Below are 26,559 nucleotides of genomic sequence, written 5' to 3' on the forward strand. Positions count from 1 at the left end.
TGTTTTTTTTTAAAAGCAAAGTAAACAGTGAAATCTTGTAGGCCTATATTTAATCAACATAAGACAATGGAGTTATGTTGACTGGTCTGCATTAAAACCAGATAACACTGGCTAAGTTATTTGCACCATTGAGACCGAGTTCAAAGACACTTATAGAGCAGACTGAGTTTGTCACTTAGCACATCAAACGTGGTCTCGTGTATAGTTGATAAATCCGTAGTTGGGAGATCTGTGTGCTCGGAGAGTCAAACCTCACAACATTATTTTTTGGTGCCTGGAATATTTGTCCCCAGGAGCTTTTAGGACACCTGTGTGAATTGTGAATTGTCCTAGCAAAGGTATCTGAAAAACGTCACTTGCAGTTAATGTCAACCAGCAGCAAAACAGTATAAATGTTAGAAAACATTGGGGATTGTTAGGAAAGACTAGGAGAATGACAGAGATGGAGCAATAGAAAGAGCTAGAATTCATTCCTCAACCTTCAACTTCTGTGATGGACAACTTGCTCCTCTGCAACTCATTGGTAAGTTCGTCTAGTTCATACAAATTGTACTTGTGTTTGGAAATCATTTGTAATTTGTAAATCTTTTGTAAATTCTTTAAATCAGAAATCATCTGTTGTGTTAAATGTGTATTAAGAACAATGTATAAATGCAAATGTGCATTATCAAAAGTAAAATAAATTGTTTTTAAACAACTTTGTTCACTGGACAACTTTGCATCTCCTCCTTGGTAGGGAGGGGAGACCCACCACTCACATGCTGCATATTGGCAGTCTGATTTCACCACAGAGTCTACACAGGGAAGAAAGCTAGGCTTTGAAGAGTAGGTGGATCCTGTATAATCTCCCTGTAGGGATGGCACCCTTAGATATCTATATCAGGTAGGGCTTAAAATCTTCTCTTAAGTTTAGGCTTTGTGGACGATGAACCCAATACCATCACTTTTGGCACCCACCATGGTCATATTTTACCAAAAATATTCCAGAAAGAATTGGTATTTAGCGGTAGTTCAACTCAGAACGTGCTTGACAAGTGCTGCAGCACGTAGTATAAAAAAGGTCAGACATTATGATGGTCGATATTATGATTGTTTTGATAGCATAACAGAAATATGAGTTAATACCCTTATGGCTCCTCAAATTGAACATAAGACAATAAGATATAGGAGCAGAAGTAGGCCATTCAGCCCATTATGTCCACTCCAGCATTCAATCACGGACTACTCCAATTCTTCCAGTCATCCCAACTCTCCTGCCTTCTCCCCATACCCTTTGATACCCTGGCTAATCAAGAACCTATCTATCTCTGTCTTAAATACACCAAATGACTTGGCCTCCACAGTCACTCTGGCAACAAATTCCACAGATCTACCACCCTCTGACTAAAGTAATTTCTCCGCATCACTGTTCTAAATAGATGTCCTTCAATAATAAATTCATGCCCTCTTGTCCTAGAATCCCCTACCATCGGAAATAACTTCACCATATCTAATCTGTTCAGACCTTTTAACATTTGCAATGTTTCTATGAGATCCCCCCTCATTCTCCTGAACTCCAGGGAACACAGCCCAAGAGCTGCCAGCTGTTCCTCATACGGTAACCCTTTCATTCCTGGAATCATTCTCGTGAATCTTCTCTGAACCTTTCCCAATGTCATTATATCCTTTCTAAAATAAGGAGCCCAAAACTGCACACAGTACTCCAAATGTGCTCTCACAAGTGCATAGAGCCTCAACATCACATTCCTGCCCTTATATTCTATACCTCTAGAAATGAATGCCAACATTGCATTAGCCTTCTTCATCACTGACTTAACCTGGAGGTTAACCTTTAGGGTATCCTGCACAAAGACTCCTAAGGACCTTTGCATCTCTGAATTTTTAAATTCTCTCCCCATCTAAATAATAGTCTGTCCATTTATTTCTTCCACCAAAGTGCACAACGATACACTTTCCAACATTGTATTTCATTTGTCACTTCTTTGCCCATTCCCCTAAACTATCTAAGTGTTTCTGCAGGCCCTCTGTTTCCTCAACACTACCCATTCTTCCACCGGCAATTTTAGTCACAAATCCATTAATCCCATCGTCTGCATCATTGACATACATCGTAAAAAGCAGTGGTCGCAACATCGACCCCTGTGGAACTCTACTGGTAACCAACAGCCAGCCAGAATAGGATCCCTTTATTCCTACTCTGTTTTCTACCGATCAACCATGCTAGTAACTTCCCTGTAATTCCATGGGCTCTTATCTTGCTAAGCAGCCTCATGTGTGGCACCTTGTCAAAGGCCTTCTGAAAATCCAAGTACACCACATCTACTACATCTCCTTTATCTACCCTACTTGTAATTTCCTCAAAAAATTGCAGTAAGTTAGTCAGGCGGATTTTCCTTTCAGGAAACCATGCTGGCTTTGGCCTGTCTTGTCATGTGCCTCCAGGTATTCCGTAATCTCATCCCTAACAATCAATTCCAACAACTTTCTAACCATTGATGTCAGGCTGAGAGGTCTATAGTTTCCTTTCTGCTGCCTCCCAACCTTCTTACATAGCAGAGTAACTTTGCAATTTTCCAGTCATCTGGTACAATGCCAGGAATATATTGAATATTTTATTCTTCAAGTCAGGGATTGGAATGATGATGTTTGCAAATTATGGACACATGCTGCTGATAATACAACGAATTCTGAAAGGATAGAACATAGAGTAGGATGTAAATTAGTCTGACCAAACCTCACTCTATGACCTACTGGAGTCAGACAATCACAATTTGTACCAGACCCAACAATGTAGCACAACAACCTTTAAAACACTATGCTGAAATATGGTACTAAGATGGGCCAGCAATAAAAATGCAGAGAAATGAATCCACTCAATTACAGATAGCAGGGATTTTAAATCAGAAATAGAACTTGAAACTCATGAGTTATAAGCTCATCCTTTAGGAAATCATACTGCTCAATGTACAGAGGCTAATTATGATTAAAACAACAGAACCAGTCCTAATATGTACCAAATCTAATTATGCTAGGAATGCAGTAGAAAGATCTTCCCTTCTGGTCAACCGCTGGATAGCCAATCTACTTCTACCTTTGTTCACGTGGAAGAATATTTATGGATTATTATTGACTCTACCATTAGTGCAGGTGTTACACATCACAGGATATACTACAGGCCACTTACACAGCTATGGTAACAGGCTCGCTGATAAACAGGCAAAAAGCTGCTGGGATTGACTTTATGCAGTAAAGGAGGCCAGGGTTTTGGTAGTTACTAAGCAACAAATAGCAAATAACGAGAATGATGTTTTCAGAATTCTTCTAGATACTACTAAACCCAATCTCAAAAGATTTCCAACACAGTGCAAGTATGAAGCGGATGGTGAAGGTTTTGTGAGGTTTGCCTAAAGGAGCAGTTAAAAGACAATACCAAATTTACCAATGCAGGTACAAAGTGTTGTTGCTTTCGGAGTAAGAAAGACGCAAACTACAAACAAATGCTGCTCTAGCTATACGTTTTATATTTATTAAAATATTTTGCAGCGCTGTCTTACATTTTAGCAGCCAAAGCTGCGTTCCACCAGCATTTTGTGTGTGTTGCTTTAATGCAGCTCTGAGAGGCTACTCAAGGAATACATCTGCAGATTTCCTCGTGTTTGCTCATACTTGCAACAGTAATTGTTTTATCTGGCTTGGGCATCCCTGAACTTAATGATTCAGAAAATGTTAGAGTAAGGAGATCTGCAAACAATGATGATTCCAATGTAAATATCATCAAATGGCCCTTACCCCTTGGCCATGTGTAGTAATACACTAGAACCCTTAATTCTTACCTCTGACAAAATGATTGGTCCTGTCCAATTAAACATCGACTCTGACTGTATCGCAGAAGAAATGAACATAGAATCATGGGAAGGCAAAGAAGCACTCAAGAAGCACTTAATAAACGGTAAGATTCCAGCCTAAATATTGAAGATAAACTAATAGAGAAATCCTATAACATGGATCCCTCAACAGTTGAAGAAAAGTATAGACACTTATGTCATTGAATGGTCTCACTCATTGAAACATGACATTTAGACAATTAGACTAGAACATTGCGAAAAAATTTTTGCAAAGATTTTAGATGATTCCATTTTGCAGACTATTCCTACTATTCTACTCCTTTGTCAAATGTTAAGGGTAACATGACAATTTTCTGCACTACTGGTTTACATTCTAAAAGGCTTAAAGGAACCCTTGATCCAGTTTTATGCATGGGAAGATAAGATGGAAAGAGGCACTGAAGCAGAAGGTAAGATAAAATGGAAATGCTTTACTCCCTAGTCAAATGGAACTGACAACTCCAATAAAACTTTTACTCCCATGATTTTACTCCCATGGACTGGTGTATCTACCTAGGTTTCCCATTTGCCCTTAATCAGACATGAGCAAATAGTTTGTGCCTTGGCGTGGATCATTGCTTACAACAAAAATTACTTCCAAACTATTGGTGTCCTTATGAGTCCAATTATATTTCAGATACATTACGACCACAAATTGTAAAACTAGAAGACAAGTCTTACTGTTGGGTGCCAATTGATAATACCAAATCTTTGGGGTTGCGTTGATATCATTACACACAAGTGGCTAACATTACACACAAAGACAAATCTTCAATAATTGCTATGTATTCAATTAGTTGGTATTATCATCAATGGGGAAAATAACTATTCAGCCTTAAAAATTTTTTCATGTTTTTTAAAGATGTAAGACTAAATCTACCTGCATTACATTGGATTTATTTCTTGCATGTTTCCTTTTAATATACAGTGCCTTGTACTAGTCTTTTGCCAATTCTTCCAGTTTGTCCTTGACTCTGGAAGAATGAATAGCAGGGAGTACTATTATCATATTATCTGGTAACGTGTCTGAATGACTAGTGTCCTATCGCACTCAGCTCAATAATAAGCAAATGCTCCAAGAGGCTACTCAAGGAATACATCTGCAGCTTGTTGCCACTCATGCTGGACCTCTTACAATTCGCCTACTGACATAACTGATCGACAGGCGACACAATAGCCAAAGCTTTACACGCCATCCTCACACATATGGAGAAATGGGATGCTTATGTGAGAATTCTGTTCTTGGACTACAATTTAGCATTCAACACCACAATTCCCTCCAGGCTCAGTGACCTCAGCCTTCACCCTGCTTTGTGCAGCTGGATTCTGGACTTCCTGTCAGATCACCAGCAGGTAGTAAGAGTAGGCTCCCTCACCTCTGCCCCTCAGGGCTGTGTACAAAGTCCCTTGATTTACTCTCTAAATGCCCATGACTGTCGCCACCCACAGCTCCAATCTGCTAATTAAACTTGCTGACAACACAATACTGATTGGCCTAATCTCAAATAATAATGTGGCAGCCTAGAGAGGAAGTCAACACCCTCACACAGTGGTGTCCAGAAAACAACCTCTCCCACAATGTCGCAAAAACAAAGACAATGACTGTGGACTACAGGAGGAATGGAGACAGGCTAACCCCTATAGACATCAGATCTGGGTTTGAGAGGGTGAACAGCTTTAAGTTCCTCTGCAGAAATATCACCGAGGATCTCACATAGTCTGTGCATACAGGCTGTGTGGTGAAAAAGGCACAACAGCCTATCTTTCATCTCAATTGAAGAAGTTTGGTGTGGGCCCCCAAATCCTAATAACTTTGTATAGGAGCACGATTGAAAGCATCCTGACTGGCTGCTTCACTGCCTCTTATGGGAACTGCACTTGCTTCAATTGCAGGACTCTGCAGAGCGGTGCGACAGCCCAGCACATCTGTAGATGTGAAGTTCTTACTATTCGGGACATTTACAAAGACAGATGTGTAAAAAAGGCCTGAAGGATCATTGGAGACGTGAATCACCCCAACCACAAACTGTTCCAGCTGCTATCATCCAGGAATCTGTACCGCAGCATAAAAGCCAGGACCAACAGGCTCCGGGACAGCTTCTTCCATCAGGCCATCAGACTGATTAATTCATGCTGACGAAACTATTTCTATGTTATACATAACATCCTATTGTACATATTATAAATTACTATAATTGAATGAAGATGCAACATAAAGATTTTTACTCATGCATATTGAATCGGTGGACTGGACTGCATTCAGGGATTCATCTTTGAATCTGGATGAGTATGCTGCAGTTGTTACTGACTTCATTAAAATCTGTGTAGACGAGTGTCTGCCTACAAAGACATTCCCAAACCAAAAGCCATGGATGAACCAGGAAGTACGTCGTTTGCTGAAGACTAGATCTGTGGCATTCGAGTCTGGCAACCCAGACCTGTACCGGAAAACAAGGTATGATTTGCAGAGGGCTATTTCAAGGGCGAAGGGACGATTTTGAATGAGGTTGGAGGTGATATCAGATGCATGGCAACTCTGGCAGGGCCTGCAAGACATTACTTCCTCCAAAGCGAATCCCAGCAGTATGAATGGCAGCGATGTTTCACTACCGAATGAACTCAATACCTTCTACGCACGCTTTAAAAGAGAGAATACAACTAGAGTTGTGAAGATCCCTGCTGCACCTGAAGACCCTGTGATCTGTGTCTCAGAAGCCGATGTTAGACTGTCTAAAGAGAGTGAACCCATCGCAAGGCAGAAGCTCCAGATGGAGTACCTGGTAAGGCTCTGAAAACCTGTGCCAACTAACTAGCAGGAATATTCAAGGACATTTTCAAACTCTCATTGCTACCGGCAGAAGCTCCCACTTGCTTCAAAAAGGCAACAATTATACCAGTGCCAAAGAAGAAAAATGTGGGCTGCCTTAATGACTATCACCCGGTTTCACTCACATTGAGTGATGAAATGCTTTGGGAGGTTGGTCATGACTAGACTGAACTCCTGCCTCAGCAAGGATTTGGACCCATTGCAATTTGCCTACCTTCACAATAGGTCAACGGCGGACGCAACCTCCGTGGCTTTTCACACAGCTTTAGACTACCTAGACAACACACTTATGTCAGAATGCTGTTCATCAACTATAGCTCAGCATTTAACACCATCATTCCTACAATCTTGAGAAGTTGCCGAATCTGGGCCTCTGGACCTCCCTCTGTAATTGGATCAACTTCCTAACCGGAAGACCACGGTCTGTGCAGATTGGTGATAACATATCCTCTTCACTGATGATCAACACTGGCGCACCTCAGGGGTGGGTGCTTAGCCCACTGCTTTACTCTCTAGGTACGCATGACTGTGTGGCTAGGCTTAGCTCAAATGCCATCTACAGATTTGCTGATGATACAACTATTGTTGGTAGAATCTCAGGTGGTGACAAGAGGGTGTACAGGAAGGAGATATGCCAACTAGTGGAATGGTGCCGCAGCAACAACCTGGCACTCAATGTCAGTAAGACAAAGGAGCTGATTGTGGCCTTCAGGAAGGGTAAGATAAAGGAACACATACCAATCCTCAGAGGGATCAGAAGTGGAGAAAGTGAGCAGCTTAAAGTTCCTGGGTGTCAAGATTGGAGGATCTAACCTGGTCCCAACACATTGATGTAGTCAAAGGCAAGACAGCAACTATACTTTATTAGGAGTTTGAAGCGATTTGGCATGTTAACAAATACACTCAAAAACTTCTATAGTTGCACCGTGGAGAGCATTCTGACAGGCTGCATCACCGTCTGGTATGGAGGGGCTACTACACAGGACCGAAAGAAGCTGCAAAAGGTTGTAAATCTAATCAGCTCCACTTTGGGCACTAGCCTACAAAGTACCCATGACATCTTTAGGGAGCAGTATCTCAGAAAGGTAGTGTCCATTATTAAAGACCTCCAGCACCCAGGGCATGCCCTTTTCTCACTGTTACCATCAGGTAGGAGATACAGAAACCTGAAGGCACACACTCAGCAATTCAGGAACAGCTTCTTCCCCTCTGCCATCCGATTCTTGAACGGACTTTGAAACTTTGTACGCTACCTAATTGATTTACTTGTTATTATGTTTTATTTTATTATTTCTTTCTCTCTGCTGGATTATGTATTGCATTGAATTGCTGCTGTGAAACAAATTTCACATCAGATGCCGGTGATAATAAACCTGATTGAGGGTATAATAACATCAATTTAATTCAATTTTCCTATTCATGATCACTAATTTTGTTTATAGATATACGTTTAACTCATTTTAAGGGGGCTCCGGGGTGAGTCCCTTATGGATAATTCCACAGAAAGACAAGCAAACAAATATTTTTCATTCGCCTATTTGAATACTGTATTATGTATTTACTTGCTAACTGGGTAACTTACACAATATAGTACTTAAGACTATAAATACAGTCATCACCATTATTGATGTTAACATGGTTTACAATTTGCGTCTTTTATATTCAAACCAAATTTTCTTATTGTATCTCGTCTGTTACATTAAACTATGGTAGACTTAACCAGGAGAAAGGTTGTTATCCCTAGGAATGTTATACTTCCGATAACCCTTTTTTTAAAAACTATTTTATTGCGCCTTTCAGAAACAGTGGTGTAATCCAGGAGCCTCTGTGGCCTACAAAGCCCTATATTTTCACAAGGTTGAACTATTTGGTTGTGTTTTGTTATCTGGGTATAAGCATATAATGTATTCCAAATTTGGTATTCCTACAATTAGGACCACTACTACCAATTGTATTACATTTAATGTTATAAGAACAATCTATGTATATGATTGGGGGGAAGAAAATCACATGGAGGACAGATTGGGTAGATCTTGCTCAGTTGCTTTTCTAGGAAAATAGTAAAGATGGGAAGATATGACACTTCATAAGGCATAGGAGAATTAGGCCATTCATTCAATCATGGCTGATTCTTTTTGTCCCCCTTCCTCAGTCCCACTCCCTATAACCTTTGATGCTGTGGCCAGTCAAGAACCACCAATCTCTGCTTTAAATACACCCAGTGACCTGGCCTCCACAGCTACCTGTTGTAACAAATTCCTCAAATTCACCAGCCTCCAGCATGTTTTAAATGGACATCCCTCTATCCTGAGGCTGTGCCTTCTTGTCTGAGACTTCCCCCATCCTTTCCATATCTGTCTAGGCCTTTCAACATGCGAAAGGTTTCAATGAGATCTCGTTCTCAACCTTTCTGAATTCCAGAGTACACACCCAGAGCCGAACATTTCTCATATAACTTTCATTCCAGAAATCATCCTTGTGAACCTCTAAATTCTCTCCAATGCCAGCATCTTTCCTTCGGTAAGACCAAAACTGTTGAAAAATCTTTAACATAATCTAGCAGAGAAAAAAATAATAAAAATACTTGAAGAGCCTTATAAAGCCTCAGCATCACATCCCTGTCCTTGTTCGCTAGACTTCTTGAAAACTAACATTGCATTTGCCTTCCTCACCATCAATTCTACCCACAAGTTAACATTTAGGGTATTCTGCAGGACTCAAGTCCCTTTGCATCTCAGATTTTTGGATTTTCTCTCCATTTATAAAGTAGTCTGTGTTTATCTCTACCACCAAAGTGCATGACAATTGGAACAAGAATTGAGAGAACATGGTCCTTCAAGAAAGCAGGATGGCAAGCGCAATATATGCTAACGTAACTAATTACCCATTGCTAAAAATATAAAAATCTTGGAATGAAAAGTCAGACATGTACCATGCCAATGACAAATGGAAGTTTGAGGCAAAGTTGACATAATCTCCCATTTCCAGGCAGCAGTAAGCAGCAAGGATATCAGGAGCAAGATCAGAATAACGTCAATCAAAACTAGATTCAGAAATAACATGCATACCCCACAAAAAAATTCACACAAAATTAGCCTCTCAATATTTACATTTCATGCAGGTGCATTTCTTCAATGCAAAAACATCTTCAATCAAGCAAGACAGATGAAATGGTCCTCCATTCCAGTTAGGTCTTTTTAACAAGCACAAAGACCTAGGGTGAGGTTGAGGTTTGTCAGAATGAAAACCTTTAAAGTCAGTTTTGTGGCTCTGCATGCCAACGCAATCAGAAGATGGGCAAAAACAAGTCAATGGGAAGAATTGCCTTCCATGAAAAAAGAACAAAATGGAAACAATGAATCTCTAACATTTTTGCATGAGGAAGAGAAGGCTCTGTTAAATTAGGGCCATGAGGTCAAGAAACAAACATCTCGAAGCAAAGTTGGTATGTTTCAGGAAATGTTGGCTTGATCTTCAGTGGTGAGGATTCGTGAGGGTAAGTTACAAAGCGTCTGATTAAGCTGCTTCAAATTTATTTGCCAAGTATCACCACGCCTTGAAACAGGTAGCAAAATTGGTGGTAGAGGTGCAAATTGTTGCTAGTGTTAATCAGCAAACTGGAAAATTCTGATTTAATGATCGTGATTTAAAGTTCCTCAATTTCGGACTAGAGAATGCTTACAAAGCTTCATTGACACTGGAAAGAGAAGCAAACAAAGCTCTCAGAATGAAGGGAAAGCTATTCAATAGCAAGTGCAATCTTCTGGGGGCTGAACAGCAACAATGCATCAAACAAGTAGCTGCTGTATAAACAGGAAAGTCATATACCATACATAACAATTCCCAACAAAACTTAATAAAATCAGTGTTAAGATCAACAGAATTATTCACCCAATTTATTTAGCCGCCATCTCCATAAAAGAACAGCAATTAAATAAAGAGGTCAATCTCCATTCAGTTATGTCCAAATTGTTTTATTTAAATCATTCTGCAGCATTTACAGCTGGAACTCTGGGAATTCATATATAACATCTTTGCCTGTTAGTTTCTTGTATACAGCAGAAAATGTATCCACCTGTGGGAAGAGGAAAAAAAAGATGTTTCAAACCCTTCCAATACTTGTTCACAGTACCGCACATTACAGTACAAAAAGTCTCCCAATTATCACCTACTAATATCTAGTAGCTGCCACCTTTGAGTGGAAGAAAGTAAAAAGATTAAAATTTAACACCAGTTCTGCAGCAAAAACATCACATTGCAAACGCTCTGTAGTACAAAAATATTGGTCTTCAGATCACATTTTACTCTAGAATTAAATGTATTTTTCACAATACGGCAACCAACAATTCAATATCAAAGGCTCCCCGTTGTTTAGAACATTATAGATTCATTAAGGGAAGTCCACAGGGCAGATGCTGTCTCAAACTGAAATATCTGAGAAAGTGACAAAGATGATTGATGAGGATAGGGCAGGTGAATGCTAACTGTGTGGATTGTAGCATTTTACAAAGTCCTACATGGCTAATGCAAAAGATTGTAATATGGCTGATTAATCACATGAACATCAAGACAGAGGAACCTTTCTGACAAACTGGCTGACTAGCAAGTTTGCAGACTACACAAAAACTAGAATTGTGGATAATGAGTAAGGTTGTCAAAGGATACAGTAGAATTTAGATCAGTGAGTTTTGTCCCACATTCCAAAGATATTCGGGTTAGTAAGTTGTGCGCATGGTGACACTTGAGGGCTGCCTCCAGCACATCTTTGGACTGAGTTGTTGATTAACAGAAACGAAGTATTTCACTGCATGCTTTGATGTACATGTGACATAGCTAATTTTTATCTTTAGATGGAGTTTAATCTGGACAAGTGAGAGGAGGTATGTTTTGAGAGGTCAAAAGCAGGAGGATGTTGCCTGCGTTGGAAAGCAATTGCTACAAGTTGCACAAGGTTGGATTGTTTTCTCTGGAGCATCAGAGGAAGAGCAGTAACCAGACAGAAGCATACAAACACAAGACTATTAGGCATATATAGGGCAGGTGGTCAGTATTTATCCCAAGGAGAAAATGTCAACCATCAGATACTACAGGATGCTAGATTCAAGGGAGGGTACAAGTTTGAAGGTGAAGTTAAGTTTTTATTATATAGAGCATTAACTGCCTGGAATGTGCTGCCAGAGTGGTAGTGGAAGCAGACACAATAGCAACATTAAAAATAACATTAAGCACAAACAGGAAGGAAAGAAAGGGATACAGACCACGTGCATGTAGATAGGATTAGATTGGCATTATAATTTGGGCAGATATGGTGTGGCAAAGGGACTGCTCCCAAATCCTATGTTAATTTGCGACATTGCTGAGATCCATGGTAATATAGGTATATTTTGCCATGCAAGGGCACACATTAAACTCACTTTATGTTCTACATTGTTCTGTTGTGCCTTGTCCAAGTGGACTTTGATGAGCCTTGTTCCATCCAGTTTCACACGAATTCTTTTGCCCACAATTTCACTAGGGAATACCAGGTCTTCAAGAATTGCATCATGTACTGCAGTCAATGTACGGCTGAAAGTGAACGTTAAAGTGTTTAGAACGACTTTATTTTAGATCAGTTTGTATACAAATTTGGCTCATTTGAACAAACTTAAAAACTAGATCTTCAGTAAGTACACTGTTTATTAATGCACAGCGTACTGCTCATTAATACAGGAGCTCTGTCGCTTCTTGGTGCAGGCAAAGTATAATAACAAAGGTATGAGCTCAAACAGATCACTGCACAGATTTTAAAACAACTTTAAATTCATTGACCCAAGCGTGCAGAAGTTCTATTTTGAGAATTCTATCCGTGCCCAATATTGCAAGAGTAACTAATGCAACAAATACATTTTCTCTGTCTCTATTTGACAGAAATTTCAGTGGATACCCGAAAAGGTCCACCATTTCTACTTACTGCACCTAAAAACTGTAGAAAATAAAATTACTTCAGCTACTGGAATCTAAAACCAGTAAATGTGAACTTCACTTTTCCAACCGAAATATTCCTAAACATTGACACAACTGCTGTCCAAAGTTTTCAAATCTCTGCATACACCAATATTTAAGATGATTTTGAAGACATTATGCAAGATTGGTCAGCCACTTCTCTTTCAGCTCTATGCTATTCAAAATGACACCATTAATTTTCTCTTCCCCTACAGTCCCAGGCTGCTACAGTCAAGCAGAGGTGTAATCATGGCACTCCAGTAGTTATTTTTAGAAACTAGAGACTTCACATATCACCAAGTACTCTACAAACTTATTCATATGCACTGTTGGAAGTATTCCAGCTGGCTGTATCATTGTCCAGAAGAACAATTTGAACACATAGGAACACAAGCACCTGCTGAGTGTGCACAGGGCAGCATAGTCCATCACAGGCACAGCCCTCCCTAGTTTCTACACGAGTCGCTGCCTCAAGCAGTTGAATCTATTATCAATGATACCCACCATCCATACCCTCTTCACTGCTACCAAGTAGTACAGATGTCTCAAGTCCTACACCACTAAGTTCAGGAACAGCTACTTTCCTTCATCAATCAGATTTTGAACTGAATTACACAACACTATTCCACCTCAGCAATGAAACACCATAGACCACCTTCTTGCAAAACTATAAACTTGTCTCCAATTAATGCATTGTTTCTCTTCTTCACTGGCTTTGCTGTGTATACTGTCTGAATCTGTTACTGTGATGCTACAGTAAGCAAGTTTTTCCACTGTCCCCAAGCCTCTCAGTACTTGAGAATGACAATAAAATCAACTGTTTAACAATCACAAATAAATAAAATTTCTACAAAAGTTTCAAACTAAAATCCTTACTGAAAAGATTGAGTGGAATACTAATTGAATGCAAACCCATGTCAGTGTTTTGTACTATACTGAGACCTAGCAAGCTTTCTACCCTGATCCAGTATGTTGATTTCTCTCTCTCCTTACTAGAGGTTTCGACCAGGAGGACAAACTTGTCACTCGGTTTGGAGGCCAGCATGCCTTAATGACCCAGAGAGCCATGTTGGCTGAAGTAAGGGTCTTATGCTTTGATTCTTGGTAGGTTCAAAGGGTATACGCCAGATTAAGAGTGGCCCACTAGTCCTTCAGGTTTGGGGGTTCAGCTCAGGACCTACAATCCATCTGGTCAAATAAATTGTTATGGAAACAGCAATGAAAAATCCTTCCAGACCTGAGTGTGATTGTATTCCTAAGCTTCCACTAGGACTTACATGGCTGACAGTAATGAAAACTATGAGGAAACTACTGGCACAATGAAGGAAACCCTGAACCCAAGACCAAAATAGCTTTTTTGAATGTACAAACCATGTGCAACACTGGTAAGCTAGCACAAATAAATGCAGAAATGCCTCATTACAACCTTCATATTTTGAACATCAATGAAAGCAGATGGATAGGGCCTGGCAGTCTAAAGGCAGCAACTGGTGAAACAGTTTTATACTCAGGAAGGAAAGACTGTCAAGCATCATGGTGTAGCTGACATTTTTTAGAAAAGCATTGAGAAGTGCTTACTAAAGTGGAATCCAATGGAAAGCAAGTGAACATCAGTGATCCGATACTGCACTCCAACTAATGATAGTGACTTTGAAGAAAAGGATGTCTTCTATGAACAGCTACAATCAGAGGTAGAGTTAACACTATATTATAGTCATGGGAATCTAAACACTAAAGTGGGAAATAATGCACATTTCACTAGGGTCATGAGCACACATGGATGGGAATGATGAATAACAAGAGTGAAAGACTGGTGGAATTCTGTACCACGAACAATCTGGTCATAGGAAGAACACTTTCCACACACTGAAATCCACAAACTGGCACGGTGCTTACCCAATGAACGTGACAAATACCAGATTGCCCATGTGATGATCAACGATATGTGGAGACAATCCTTGCAGGATGTAAAAGTGAAGAGAGGAGCACAGAAAGGAAATGATCACCACCTTGTTGTAGCAGTGATGAAACTCAAGCTAGGAACACTGCGACCATAACATGTGTACAAAGACCTTTTATCGTTGAGAAGCTTAAGGATACCAGTGCAAGATCTGCCTTCACCATCTCAGAAATTTGAGATCCCTTCCAAAATTATCCAGCTTGTCCAGAGTTTCTATGCTAAATTTACCTGCACACTTGGGGACTCCAATTTGAGCTTTGAAGTCAAGTGTCAGGCAAGGCTATGTGATGTTGGCAATATTGTTTAATCCAGTGATTGATTGGGTTACAAAGCAGAGACATTAGGTGGACTCTATACTCTACTTGACTTTGTGGATGACCTCATTATTATCACAAACACACCAGCACATACATGCATGAAAGCACATACCTTTGATGGATAAATTGGACTAGGAGTCAAATGAGCAACATACGGGGATTAACCGAGTATAGCACCCTCACTGTGCCAGAGCTGAGTTCTGGCCACACTCTTGCATTGAGCAGAATGCTGGCACACGACAAGAGAGCAACCTTGCTGTCATCATTCCTAACCAGTAGGTAATCATAAATACCAGTATTTTCTAGCCAATAAAGATCTCCAACCATCTCAACCCTACTCCTTCAGTGTGATCAAGAGGACATGGCCTTAACCATGAGGAAACGCTGGGAGATGGATTGGGTACGTGATGAGGAGAAGCCAATTCTATCAAGACAGTACTTCACTGGACCCCAAAGGGCAGAGGAAATACGAAATACAAAAAAAACTTGGCAACATACTGTAGAGACAGAAATGAGGATCTTCATTGCTGCCCAAGTGCCAGCGGCGAAACGGGCAGTAAGTAATAACAGCTTTAAATCTTCCACATTAAGCCATAGATGTGGAACAACAAAAGCAAATCTGATTTCACTATACAGTATATACAAAGTCATTTACCTCCTGGGACGCTTCTGCTTATTCTTGTTTCTGCTTTTTCTGGTTGGCTTTGGTAGAATTCTCCTCTGTGTACAGAAACAAATTTCACATTTTAAAACAACACATGATATACTAAGTATTATAATCAAAGGATCTGTCATATTCAAAAGAATCAGGTTTTACCTGTGCAATGAAGACAACGTGTTTACCACTGAATTTCTTTTCAAGTTCACGCACAAGTCGCACTTGGATCTTTTGAAAGGATTTCAGTTGGGGCACAGGCACAAAGATGATGATTGCCTTTCTGCCACTGCCAACTTCAATTTCCTAAAATGAAAGCAAGGCAGCCCTTAAATAATCTACTTTGTGTTAAGATGCATTCAAAAAATTCAATGTGCATCCTTTTAGAAGACTGGTTACAAACACTTGATCTAAGGAAAAAAGGTTTTTCTATTTTCAGAATATACAATCTGCATTTCAAGTAAAACCATTCTAAGCACTTCACAAGGGCTTCAATCAACAGTGAACACATCCAAAACTATGGCAATTTTCCAGACACAAGAGAAACAACTCATCCTAAACAGATGTGAAGTATCATCCATGTGGTACTCCCCATTACAACACTGAGTCGTGTCTTTAATGAAATCTATTAATGATGCATGATGGGCCGGTGATATTCCATATCTCTCAGTAGTTCAACCTTTCAGTTACAACTTACCATCCCATCTACTGAGAAGACTAAATTATAGAAACCCAGTAAGATTGGAAAAAGTAATGCAACTGGCCATCTACCATCAGACTGCAACCAACTTGCCCAGGTTGGGAACCCAACAACCCAACTTCAAGAATCCATCATTTATATTAGAGTAATTTGAACAAGCATTTTTGTTACCATGAGGGGGGGAAAAAATCACAACTCTTTCTTTCAAGGTGAAACACAAGCTTATTATAACAAGTTTCATATCAAACCCACAGAACACTTTCAGTTAGAAGTTATGAAGTTTTGACCACCTTACAGACAAGGACATAACAAATTTACCAAGATATTAGGAATATGTATTCAGATGCAGCACTGATGAAGGGCTTTGAAAGACCAATTAAGACAATTCCCCTATTCCCATAGGGCAACTAACCAGAATTGTGTACCTTTTAAAAAAATGTGACGGAGTTCTGTCAGCAGGGATAGTGAACAGGAAAACTACAAATTAAAAAACTTGCATACTAGAAATTACCATAACTTTGCACTATAATGGAGGGTATGATTCTTTCTCCATGAGTAAAACACCAACTATAGAGATTGTAGAAAGCTCACCTTGGCAGCTGTAATGTTCAATTCCCTTAACTGTGCCTTTAGGTCAGAGTTCATTTCTAGCTCCAAAAGAGCCTAGGGACAGAAGATAAATCAAAGTTAAATTTCCAATATTTTGGCAAGTCATTAACTACCCAATATAAAAGAAAAGGCATTTTAATTAAAAACAGCTCCACATCAACACCACTTCCAGTCATACACAGCCCTGACTTTGGTTAAAAAAGCACTTTCTACCCACATCCAAATCGGTCCCAAGGTAGGATATTATTTCAAGGAAAGCAGACTATCTTAAGGTAATTTGAGAAAATTCCTTCTGATGCAGGGGTGATTAAACTAGGCACCATTAAAACATCTGGAACTTACAGCAGTATTCTCAGTTCACATTACCGAGAAAAAAAAATGCTTGTGAAAGAGAACAAACCAGGACTTAGAAGAACAGTCTAGGAATGCAAAAGACCCAAGGACAAAAGACTGCAGATGTCAGAATCGGGAGTAAAACAGCTGGAACATCCCATAGGGACAAAGGTTGGGCAACATATCAGGTTCTGAAGCAAGGCTTCAATCTGCAACGCCTGTTTAACAAAAGCCTCGATTAGCAATTCTTTGACCATAGCTATAACCAGTAATGGAGCCAAGCAAATACAGTCCCATCCAAATTAAAGGATACAGGCTCTGTAGCAGGATAAAAAGGCCAACCATCTTAAAGACTGCAAATTATATATAGAACAGAACCAAGTGCAGGCACTTCATCCCACAATGTGCCAGATTACTCCCAGATCAATCTAAAAACCCCTCCCTCTGTCATAACCCTCCATTTCTATCATCCATGTGCCCATTCAAGAGTTTCTTAAATGCTCCAAAGGAAGCAAAGGACTTGGCAATGAAACCAAATCCCTGACCTTAATTTTTTTTAAATTATATACTATTTAACTAAGCTATATTTAATCAAAGTCCATGAAATATTCACGCTTGAGGGGCAAACCTGATAAACTTTAAGCAAATAGTCCAGGCACCTTTGGAGGAAGCATCCTCTGAGAATTTATATAAAACTCCCTCAGAATCTTATGGAGACAAAATTCTGAGGTGAAGAACAAAATCATGTCAAAAGCACCAATGGGGAGGGAAACAAAAGGTCCAAAGTGGCAGAACTAATGAGTTCTAAGTTGCAGAAAATAAGAAAGTGGTGAGACCAGAGGTAATGGCTGTGATATGTAAACAATATACTTCTGAAAAACAACAAATTGAAACAAATCTAAAGCCACATCTGTGGAGAAAAGAGCAAAAAAAAAGAGCAGTTATGTAAAACTATTCAATTAAATATCAATTCTTAAGGATTAAAATACACCCAGAAGGATTGGTCCTACTCTTGGAACTTATGCTAGGCACCGATGAAATAGAATCAAATGAGAATGGGATATTGAATTGATTGTGATGTGATGTGAAAATGTGATTGTCCACTGAAAAGCAGTGTTCTGCAAACTGAGTACCAAATCTGCCTTCAACCTCACCAACGTTGTCATCACATCATGAACACCAAATGCATTAAATACTGGCATTTCATCTGTTCTGCTTCTCTCCCTCTAATGCTACTTGTCCTGATGAATGTTAGCAGCATTTCTGTTCTTGTTTCAGATTTCCAGCACCTGCAGTTTTTGTTGCAGATTCTGAAGGCAGATTTCCAGATTGATTGTCAGACCTAACCTATTCAAGGTGTAAATGAGGTGGCATTTCTTTTTTCAACCCAAGTAGGATACTAAGACACTGATCTTATTCAAGGCTGAAATTAGATTTTTTTGGACTGCAGAGAAATCATTAGTTACATGAAAGTTGCAGGAACCTGGAATTTAGGCGAGGATCAATTACAACCTTATTGAATAGCAGACCAAGTGTGTAGGTACTGGATGTACACCTTATATTTTGCACATGACCACTTAATTTCCAGGTCTCCAAAGACACCAAATTTTTCACTGGTTACATATGCAAGCCAGTTTGTAGCCAACATCTCATTTCCATCACATAACAGATAGAGACAAATTGTGAACTGTGCAATTAGTCTTCTTGTGGGAATATCCTCCAATATTCTTTCCTCCTGACCAACAAGCACAAAGCTTTCAGTGATACCCAAGACATGTTTTAACATTTCAGCTCAGCATTCTATACCATCAACCTCTCAAAACTAATAAAACTTCAAACTGGACTTCTGTAGCTCCCTCTGCAAATGGATCCTGAACAATCCACACAAGTGAATCTCAAGGATGCATGGTCTGCTCTCCACACTCACGACCATGTGGCTAAGCACCATCTACAAATTCACTAACACCATGTGGTAGAATCTCATATGGCACAGAGGAAATATACAGACATCTGGCTGAGTAGTGCCTCAACAACCATCTTGTACTTAATGTCAGCAAGATCTAGGAGTTGATTGTGGACTTCACAGAAAGGAAAATTCACAACACACCAGTCCTCATTAAGGGGTCAGCAGTACAATGTGTGACAGCTTCAAATTTGTGGGTGTCAACATCTGACGATCTATTCTGCACCCAAAAGCTTTGCCAAAATCACATTAAGCATTAGCAATGAATTATTATAAGTCTCTCTACTGTAACCAGTTGCTGAAAGGAAAGAAAAGCAATAAATTTAGATAAGGTGGGCAAAAATACTTGGGAGTATAGGTCCTCAAGGATGCCAATAGAGGGAGGTAGGAGTGCTGCATCATTTACACAGCTCAACTTCACTTTTCTGAAGGTAGCTAATGATTACAATCCAGACCCATTCAAAATTATCAGAATTTAAAAATAAGTTTAAGAGCTAGGTAAGGGGAGCAAAATCTAGGCATTACATGCATTTCATGAACTTGACAAGCATACAACAGAGTTAGACAAAAATTGGAAAACAGTGCAACTTTGGGACTAAGGGATCATCAGGTTTTTTTTGTTAAACATTGAAGTTAGCCATGCCAAGTTACTGAGTATGGGAAGGGAAGCAAAAGCATATAGTGACAAATCTGTTCACTTGTAAGTTAAAATTGTTTACAAAGAGAAACCATCACCACCATGTTACAGTTCATAAGTCTGTGAAAGACCATTACCAGAATACTTATATCTTCATTGAAAATTCAACATATGAACGATGATGGACATGCCTACCGACTTACCTGAGAAATGCCAGACTCGAATTCATCTGGCTTTTCGCCATTAGGCTTCACTATCTTGGCGCTGCTGCTAAACATGGCCTATTACTTGAGAGAAAAAAAGTAACAATTAACTACTATTTCGTGCCCATGATCAGCAAATTAGCTAAAGGACAGAATACCGCAGATATACACGCAGTGATGGGAAGAGTGCGAGACACAGCGCTTGCAAGTCTGGAACAAAACGTGTTGCAGCAAATCGTGACTAGTAGAGCTGCTGCTGGAATTGGCACTACCGCCCCATCACATTAACGGCCTACATGGTTCCGGGGCACTTCCCGGGGTCGGTCGCGATAACAGGAGCTGCAAGCCTGACACCCGGTCGTGGGCAAGAGCTGCAACCTGCACGCAACAGAACACGGCCCGGAATCGCCAGCTTGAACCCCCAGGGTTAACCCAGCCCGCGCAGCCTCCTCCCCGCCTGGTATTAAACAACCTTTCTTCCCCCGTCATAGCCGCCATCCGGCGGCCCGACCACTCGAATCCGAACCATCTCAACCCCATCGCCTGATGCCCGCCACATTGCCGCTGATATCAGGCGAAAAGACGCCACAATTTGACAAAAAGATCGAACCGCCACAAATGCTGACACCAACCTGAGCGAACAGCGGCCGAGGAAGAGGGTCAGGTATCGCGAGACTTGGCTTTAATAGCACACCACTGCTCTCGCGCGGCAAAGCGTCATAGGAAGTAGCCTGAGAGTGTTGCCATGGCAACTACGCGCCGTGCGTCTCTGTTCCTGTCCATCAGTGAGGGGATAAGGAAACAGCTCTTCGTCCGTGTCTTTCGCTCCTGTCCGATATGACCCAGATTGTAGCACGTTGCCAAAATGTCCAGAATAAAGAATCAGATTAAAACACAATAAATTATGCAGATGCTGGAAATATTGACAACATTCTGAAGAAACTCTGCAAGCTGGCAGCATCTTTTGAGGGAACAAGCAGGGTGCGTTTCGGGCCGTTTCAGAGGGAATGCACCCTTAAAGAGAAAGAAGTCATGAGGCAAAAGATGCCGAAAAAGGATTGTAAGACATTCATCTTCAACTGAGAACACTTGGGAAGATCTAGAGAGGAAGGTGTGTCATCGTATTAGATTTAATGGGTACGGAAAAACTGGAATAAAGAACCCTAGTTACAATGAAGAACAGAAAGCAGATAGGAAGCAAATAACTTAGGTGTAAATCTAAAACAACAATCTGCAAGAGAAACTCTGTGGACCAAGCAGCATCTCTAGGGGGAAAAGGAATTGTCCAATGTTTCACTTCAACTGAGCGTCATAGGAAGTCATTCTTGCCCGTGGCCATCAAACTTTACAACTCCTCCTTCGGAGTGTCAGACACCCTGAGCCAATAGGCTGGTCCTGGACATTTCCACTTGGCATAATTTATTTATTATTATTTAATTATTTATGGTTTTATATTGCTATATTTCTACACTATTCTTGGTTGGTGTGACTGTAAGAAACCCAATTTCCCTCAGGATCAATAAAGTATGTCTATCTGTATCAGGACTGGATGATGAAAAAGTCTCTGCTGATACTTTGATTGTTTATTCCCCTCCATAAATACTGCCCAGCTTGTTGAGCTCCTCCAGCATTTTGTATATGTTAATCAGGACTGTCGATATTCTTTCACAGTTGCTGTTCGACCTACTGAGTTCTTCCAAGATTGCTTATTGCTCCAGATTCTTGCATCAGCAGTCCCCTGTGTCTCCACTGAGTCAAGATCTCCTTAGCTTCTGATAAAAATCAGCTAAGCAAACTAGTGCCATTAGGCACAGATTGGAAATTCAGAGGAAAATATAATACCAAAATCACAAACAATATATCTTCCAAATTCTTGGTGATTGTGCATGTGTTTTCTAATTTCTTGATAATTTTGTTCTTCAAAGTTTTTAGATTGACAGACTTAAATAGAGCTACACTTTCCCAGAGGTAGTCTTCTACCTCTTGGCACCTCATAATATACTTTACTGAAATAATTTAGATCACATTAATATTTATACAAATAAAGTCAATTGATATCAAAGTTATTTAAAACTAACTTTCTATTCATGTTGTCCTCCAAATACTGATTTCATTGCTACTCTATCCCTATTTTAAATGTTAGTTGGTTTAATTTGTGTTTATTTATAATTTAGTACTCAACACTATCCACTTCCTAACAATATATTGTGGTTTCTTTGCAGCTTCCATTTGGGTTGCATGTATAAATCTGTGGTTTATGCAAAGCATGAGAGATGTCCTTTACATTTCTTCTTCAGAAACTTTGCTTACTTCAACATAAGAACACAACATTTCCTCAAAACTGTCATGGCCCACATATTTGAAGCTGACACCTCTTTGAGGTAACGAGCATGGTTTCCACTTCTGCATTAACTCACTACGATTGGCAGACAACTTGAATCCCAGGGCCTCACAGGCTGAAAATCCTTTCCTAAATATCTCTCCCTTTTTACTTCACTGAAAGCTGGCACAAAATCCACTTTTTGTAACGAAGTGCGCCTTCTAAGTGTGCCTCTTTGGCTCAATAGCTATTCTTTTCATAAGGCCACAGCCAAACACTTTGGGCATTTTTGTGTTAGAGATGGAATAAATCTGAACCCATCCCAGATCATTATCTGCATTATAATCTCAGCACTAGCTCACAGCTGAAAAACAACAGGGCCTCAGAGCAGACAAGGACCTTGCAGAACGTAATTTCCTGTTTCAGCAGAACTGTTTACTGTAAAACATGGTAGAAAATGTGTGTGTGTGCATGTCTGCGCCCATCATGAGCAATGAAGACTACTGACATCCTTGGGTGAGTGTGTTATTTGTGTGTGCAGAGGTGACTGATGAGCCCAATCTGGGCTAGGGAGCACCTCCTGCACATTGGGCAAGTGTGTGAAGATTGTGTAGTTGAGGTGCCTGCTGCTCGTTCTTTCTGCTGTCGTCGCTTACGTTTTGCTTCAGTGTTGCGATTCTTTTCAGCTTTGGTGGCACCTCTGTTGAGAAGGCTGTGCCAGGATGAGCGATTCAAGGCTGCGTGTTGCCAAGAAGTATGACCGAGCTCAAAGGCCTTGAGTGTGTCCTTGAATCATCTTAGCTGACCACCATGAGAGCACTTACCTGTGGTAGAGAAGTACTTCTAGCATAAATAGATACAAGTATCTGGGAGTGCAGTTAGACGAGAAGCTAGACTGGACTGCCAACACAGATGCCCTGTGCAGGAAAGCACAGAGTCGACTGTACTGGTGTCATTCAATGTTTGTAGTGAGATGCTGAAGATGTTCTATCTGTCAGTTGTGGAGAGCGCCCTCTTCTTTGTGGTGGCGTGCTGGGGAGGCAGCATTAAGAAGAGGGATGCCTCACGTCTTAATAAGCTGGTAAGGAAGGTGGGCTCTGTTGTGGGCACAGAACTGGAGAGTATGACATTGGTGGCAGAGCGGAGGGCGCTGAGTAGGCTATGGTCAATCATGGAAAACCCTGAACATCCTCTGCACAGCACCATCCAGAGACAGAGAAGCAGCTTCAGCGGCAGGTTGCTGTCAATGCAATGGTTCTCAGACAGGATGAAGAGATCATTACTCCCCAACGCCATTCGGCTCTACAATTCAACCACCAGGGGCAAGACATGTTAAGTGCCGGTGTTAGGACTGAGCTTAAGTTACCACTCAATGCACTTTAGTAAACTATTCAAGAACTTTTTAAAAGCTATTTATTAATGCTTTTTGGGAGGGTGATTTTAGATGCATATCATATTTTAACTACTGTATGTAATTAGTTTTGCTACATTAAGTGTATGGGACACTGGAAAAATGTTGAATTACCCCTTGGGGATGAATAAAGTATCTATCTATCTATCTAAATGCAGAATTCATCACCATCCAGGAAGAAGAGACCACTCCAGGAGATTTCTGCAATATCACATTTATAACTATTTTCACAGGAGGACACAACTTTATGTATACAGTACAGAGGTCATACATTTCCTTAATTCATTCAAGGGCTTTACAGGCTGAGGCAGCATTTAATTGTCCATTCCTAATTGCCCTTGAAAAGGTGGTGGTATACCCACAATGTTATGGAGATGGAGTTACAAATACCTTGTACCAGCAATGGTAAAGGAATGGTGGTATATTTCCAAGTCAGGACAGTGTGTGGCTTTGCCGGCAACTTCCAGGTGGTAGCTTTCCAAGCTGTTGCTTCCTTTGTCCGTTCAGATGGTAGATATTAGGGATTTGGAAGGTGCTGTCTAAGGAATTTTGTTAAGTTGTTTCTAGTTGGTGGTTGAGTGAATGAATGGTCATGGATGGGTTGCCTATCACACAGGCTGCTACGTCTTGGCCCAAAATGTTGATTGTTTATTCCTTTTCCTAAATGCTGCCCGATCTGCTGAGTGTGTGTTGCTCTGGATTTCCAGCATCTGCAGGATCTTGGATGTTTACATTCTGTATAGTGTTGAGCTTTCTGAGTATTGTTGAAGCTGAACTCATCCAGGCAAGTGGAAAGTATTTCATCACACATCTGAATTGAGTCTTATAGATGCAGGACAGGGTTTGTGGAAGCAAGAAGTGAGTTACTCGTCACAGGATTGCTAGTCTCTGACCTTAAAATCAGGTATATTATCACCGGCATGTGTTGTGAAATTTGTTAGCTGTTGTTCTTGTAATGGTGATGATGGTAATCCAGTCTCTGACTGATTCTGCCTCAGATAAAGTCATTGAAAGGATCTTTCTTCCTGTGCTTCAGAAGCTCCACCAGAGTGACAATGCCAATCATTAAAAGGTACAATGTACACAATCTTGACTGCACAACAGATCCTGAAAATATGACTTTCTCAACATCACAAAAAGTATTGTCTTCATTGTAGGTAGCAATTAGGGGTGACAGGGTAGAAGTAGATGCACATAAAGTAATTGGGGAGGGGGGAATTCCGAGGTAGGGTATTTCTGCTACCCTATTAGAGTAGATCTTCGTTAAGATTGGCCTTTCCCAACACAAATTTATTTTTGTCCAGGAGGGCCAAGAGGAGGGACTGTTGGAGTGATTTCTGGGTTTAGCACATTTAGCAAATGACTTTGGACACCAATCTTCAAATAATCTGAATATAGATTATAGATTTAACTTAAAATGCAGCTCTGAGCAATAGGTTTTTGAAAGCCTTGAATCACAGACTAGACAATGCTGATTAAAATTCATCTAGATGTCTGCAGTGTGGGTGCGAATCAGGAGGCATGACGTTTGTGTGTAGTTCCAAAGAAAGCATTGTAGATGCATTGTAAATATGGAATTGTCCTTTGATGTTCAGCACATAAAGTATCAGGTGGTGAGGACCAGCCAGACCTTTCCGCCGAAAGTGTCTGATGCCTGCTGTATCTTGCTTTGTCAAATAAAGAGGCTGTTTCATATCTACCAGTACTTTTCTCCAGTGACTTCATTCACCCAACAGTCATTAAGCCCAAAGAATTGATTGTGGACTTCCAAAAGGGTAAAATGAGGGAACACACACCAATCCTTGTAGAAGGATTGAGTGGAAAGAGTGAGCAATTTCAAGTTCCTGGTGTCAATATCTCCAAGGATCTAACCTGGACTCAACATATCCATGCAGCTACAAAGAAGGCATGATAGCAGCTCTTTTTCATTAGGTGTTTGAGGAGATTTGGTATGTCACCTACAACACTCACAAATTTCAGCTGTACTATGGAGAGCATTCTAACTGGTGGGGGGGGGGGTGCACAGGATCAAAGTAAGCTGCAGAGCGTTGTAAACTCAGTCCTATCATGAACACTAGCCTCCATAGTATCCAGGACATCTTCAAGGTTGTGTTCATTATTATGAACCCCCATCACCCAGGACATGCCTTCTTCTCATTATACCATCAAAAGGCAGTACAGAAGCCTGAAGGCACATACTCACAGTTCAGAACAGTCTCTTACCCGCACCATCTGATTTCTGAATGGACATTGAACCAACGAACACTACCTCAGTACTTATTTACATTTTTTGCACGTTAATTTAATTATTTATATACTTACTATAATTCAGTTTTTCGTCTATTTTTATAGCAGAGGCAGCATTGTACTGCTGCAGCAAAGTGAACAAAATACACGACATACGCTGGTGATATTAGACCTGATTCTGATTCAGTAACTGCATGCATCAGGGACTGCGGCGGTTGGTGCAGTATGGACAAGGCAACCCGGGCAGTTCCTCCAGCCACGTTCATTGTTATTTCAGCACCGGTAACTTCCAGAGACTTCATACTGCTTCTCCCCAGCCTACCACCTGAATGTGGTACAGGCGCCAGAGAATCAAAAGCGGAGTGGGCGGGACGAGTACGTGGCGTCACACGATTGACGTGGGTAGCTACCAACAGGCTCTCCCGTGCAGTTTCAGTCATCACACGTCCCATCCTCTCGCAGAGCGGCAGTGTTTACGCGCTCCCGGCAGCCAATCAGGGGCGGGGCGGGG

The 26,559-nt window shown here is 40.6% G+C and overlaps 1 protein-coding gene across 1 annotated transcript; it reads right to left on the bottom strand.

Moving 5' to 3' along the window:
- Positions 1 to 10,669: 10,669 nt before the first annotated feature.
- Positions 10,670 to 20,756, bottom strand: rps7 (ribosomal protein S7). The gene is made up of 7 exons (XM_059981985.1): positions 20,703 to 20,756; positions 20,071 to 20,154; positions 16,917 to 16,988; positions 15,788 to 15,931; positions 15,626 to 15,690; positions 12,126 to 12,276; positions 10,670 to 10,786 (listed from the first exon to the last, which is right to left on the bottom strand). Exons 2-7 carry the CDS (start codon positions 20,143 to 20,145, stop codon positions 10,709 to 10,711), a joined length of 585 nt encoding a protein of 194 aa, XP_059837968.1. The 5' UTR covers positions 20,146 to 20,154; positions 20,703 to 20,756; the 3' UTR covers positions 10,670 to 10,708.
- Between the last annotated feature and the right edge of the window lie 5,803 nt (positions 20,757 to 26,559).

Source organism: Hypanus sabinus, chromosome 10 (assembly GCF_030144855.1).
Source record: "Hypanus sabinus isolate sHypSab1 chromosome 10, sHypSab1.hap1, whole genome shotgun sequence".
Classification (NCBI taxonomy): domain Eukaryota; kingdom Metazoa; phylum Chordata; class Chondrichthyes; order Myliobatiformes; family Dasyatidae; genus Hypanus; species Hypanus sabinus.

Bases quoted from the DNA above. Each gene is read 5' to 3' on its own strand.
- rps7 (XM_059981985.1), bottom strand. From the start codon at position 20,145: ATGTTTAGCAGCAGCGCCAAGATAGTGAAGCCTAATGGCGAAAAGCCA. The intron at 16,989-20,070 runs GTAAGTCGGTAG...TTCTGTCCCTAG, and splicing joins TCGAGTCTGGCATTTCTCAG to GCTCTTTTGGAGCTAGAAAT. The intron at 10,787-12,125 runs GTGAGTTTAATG...CTCTTCCCACAG, and splicing joins AGAACAATGTAGAACATAAA to GTGGATACATTTTCTGCTGT.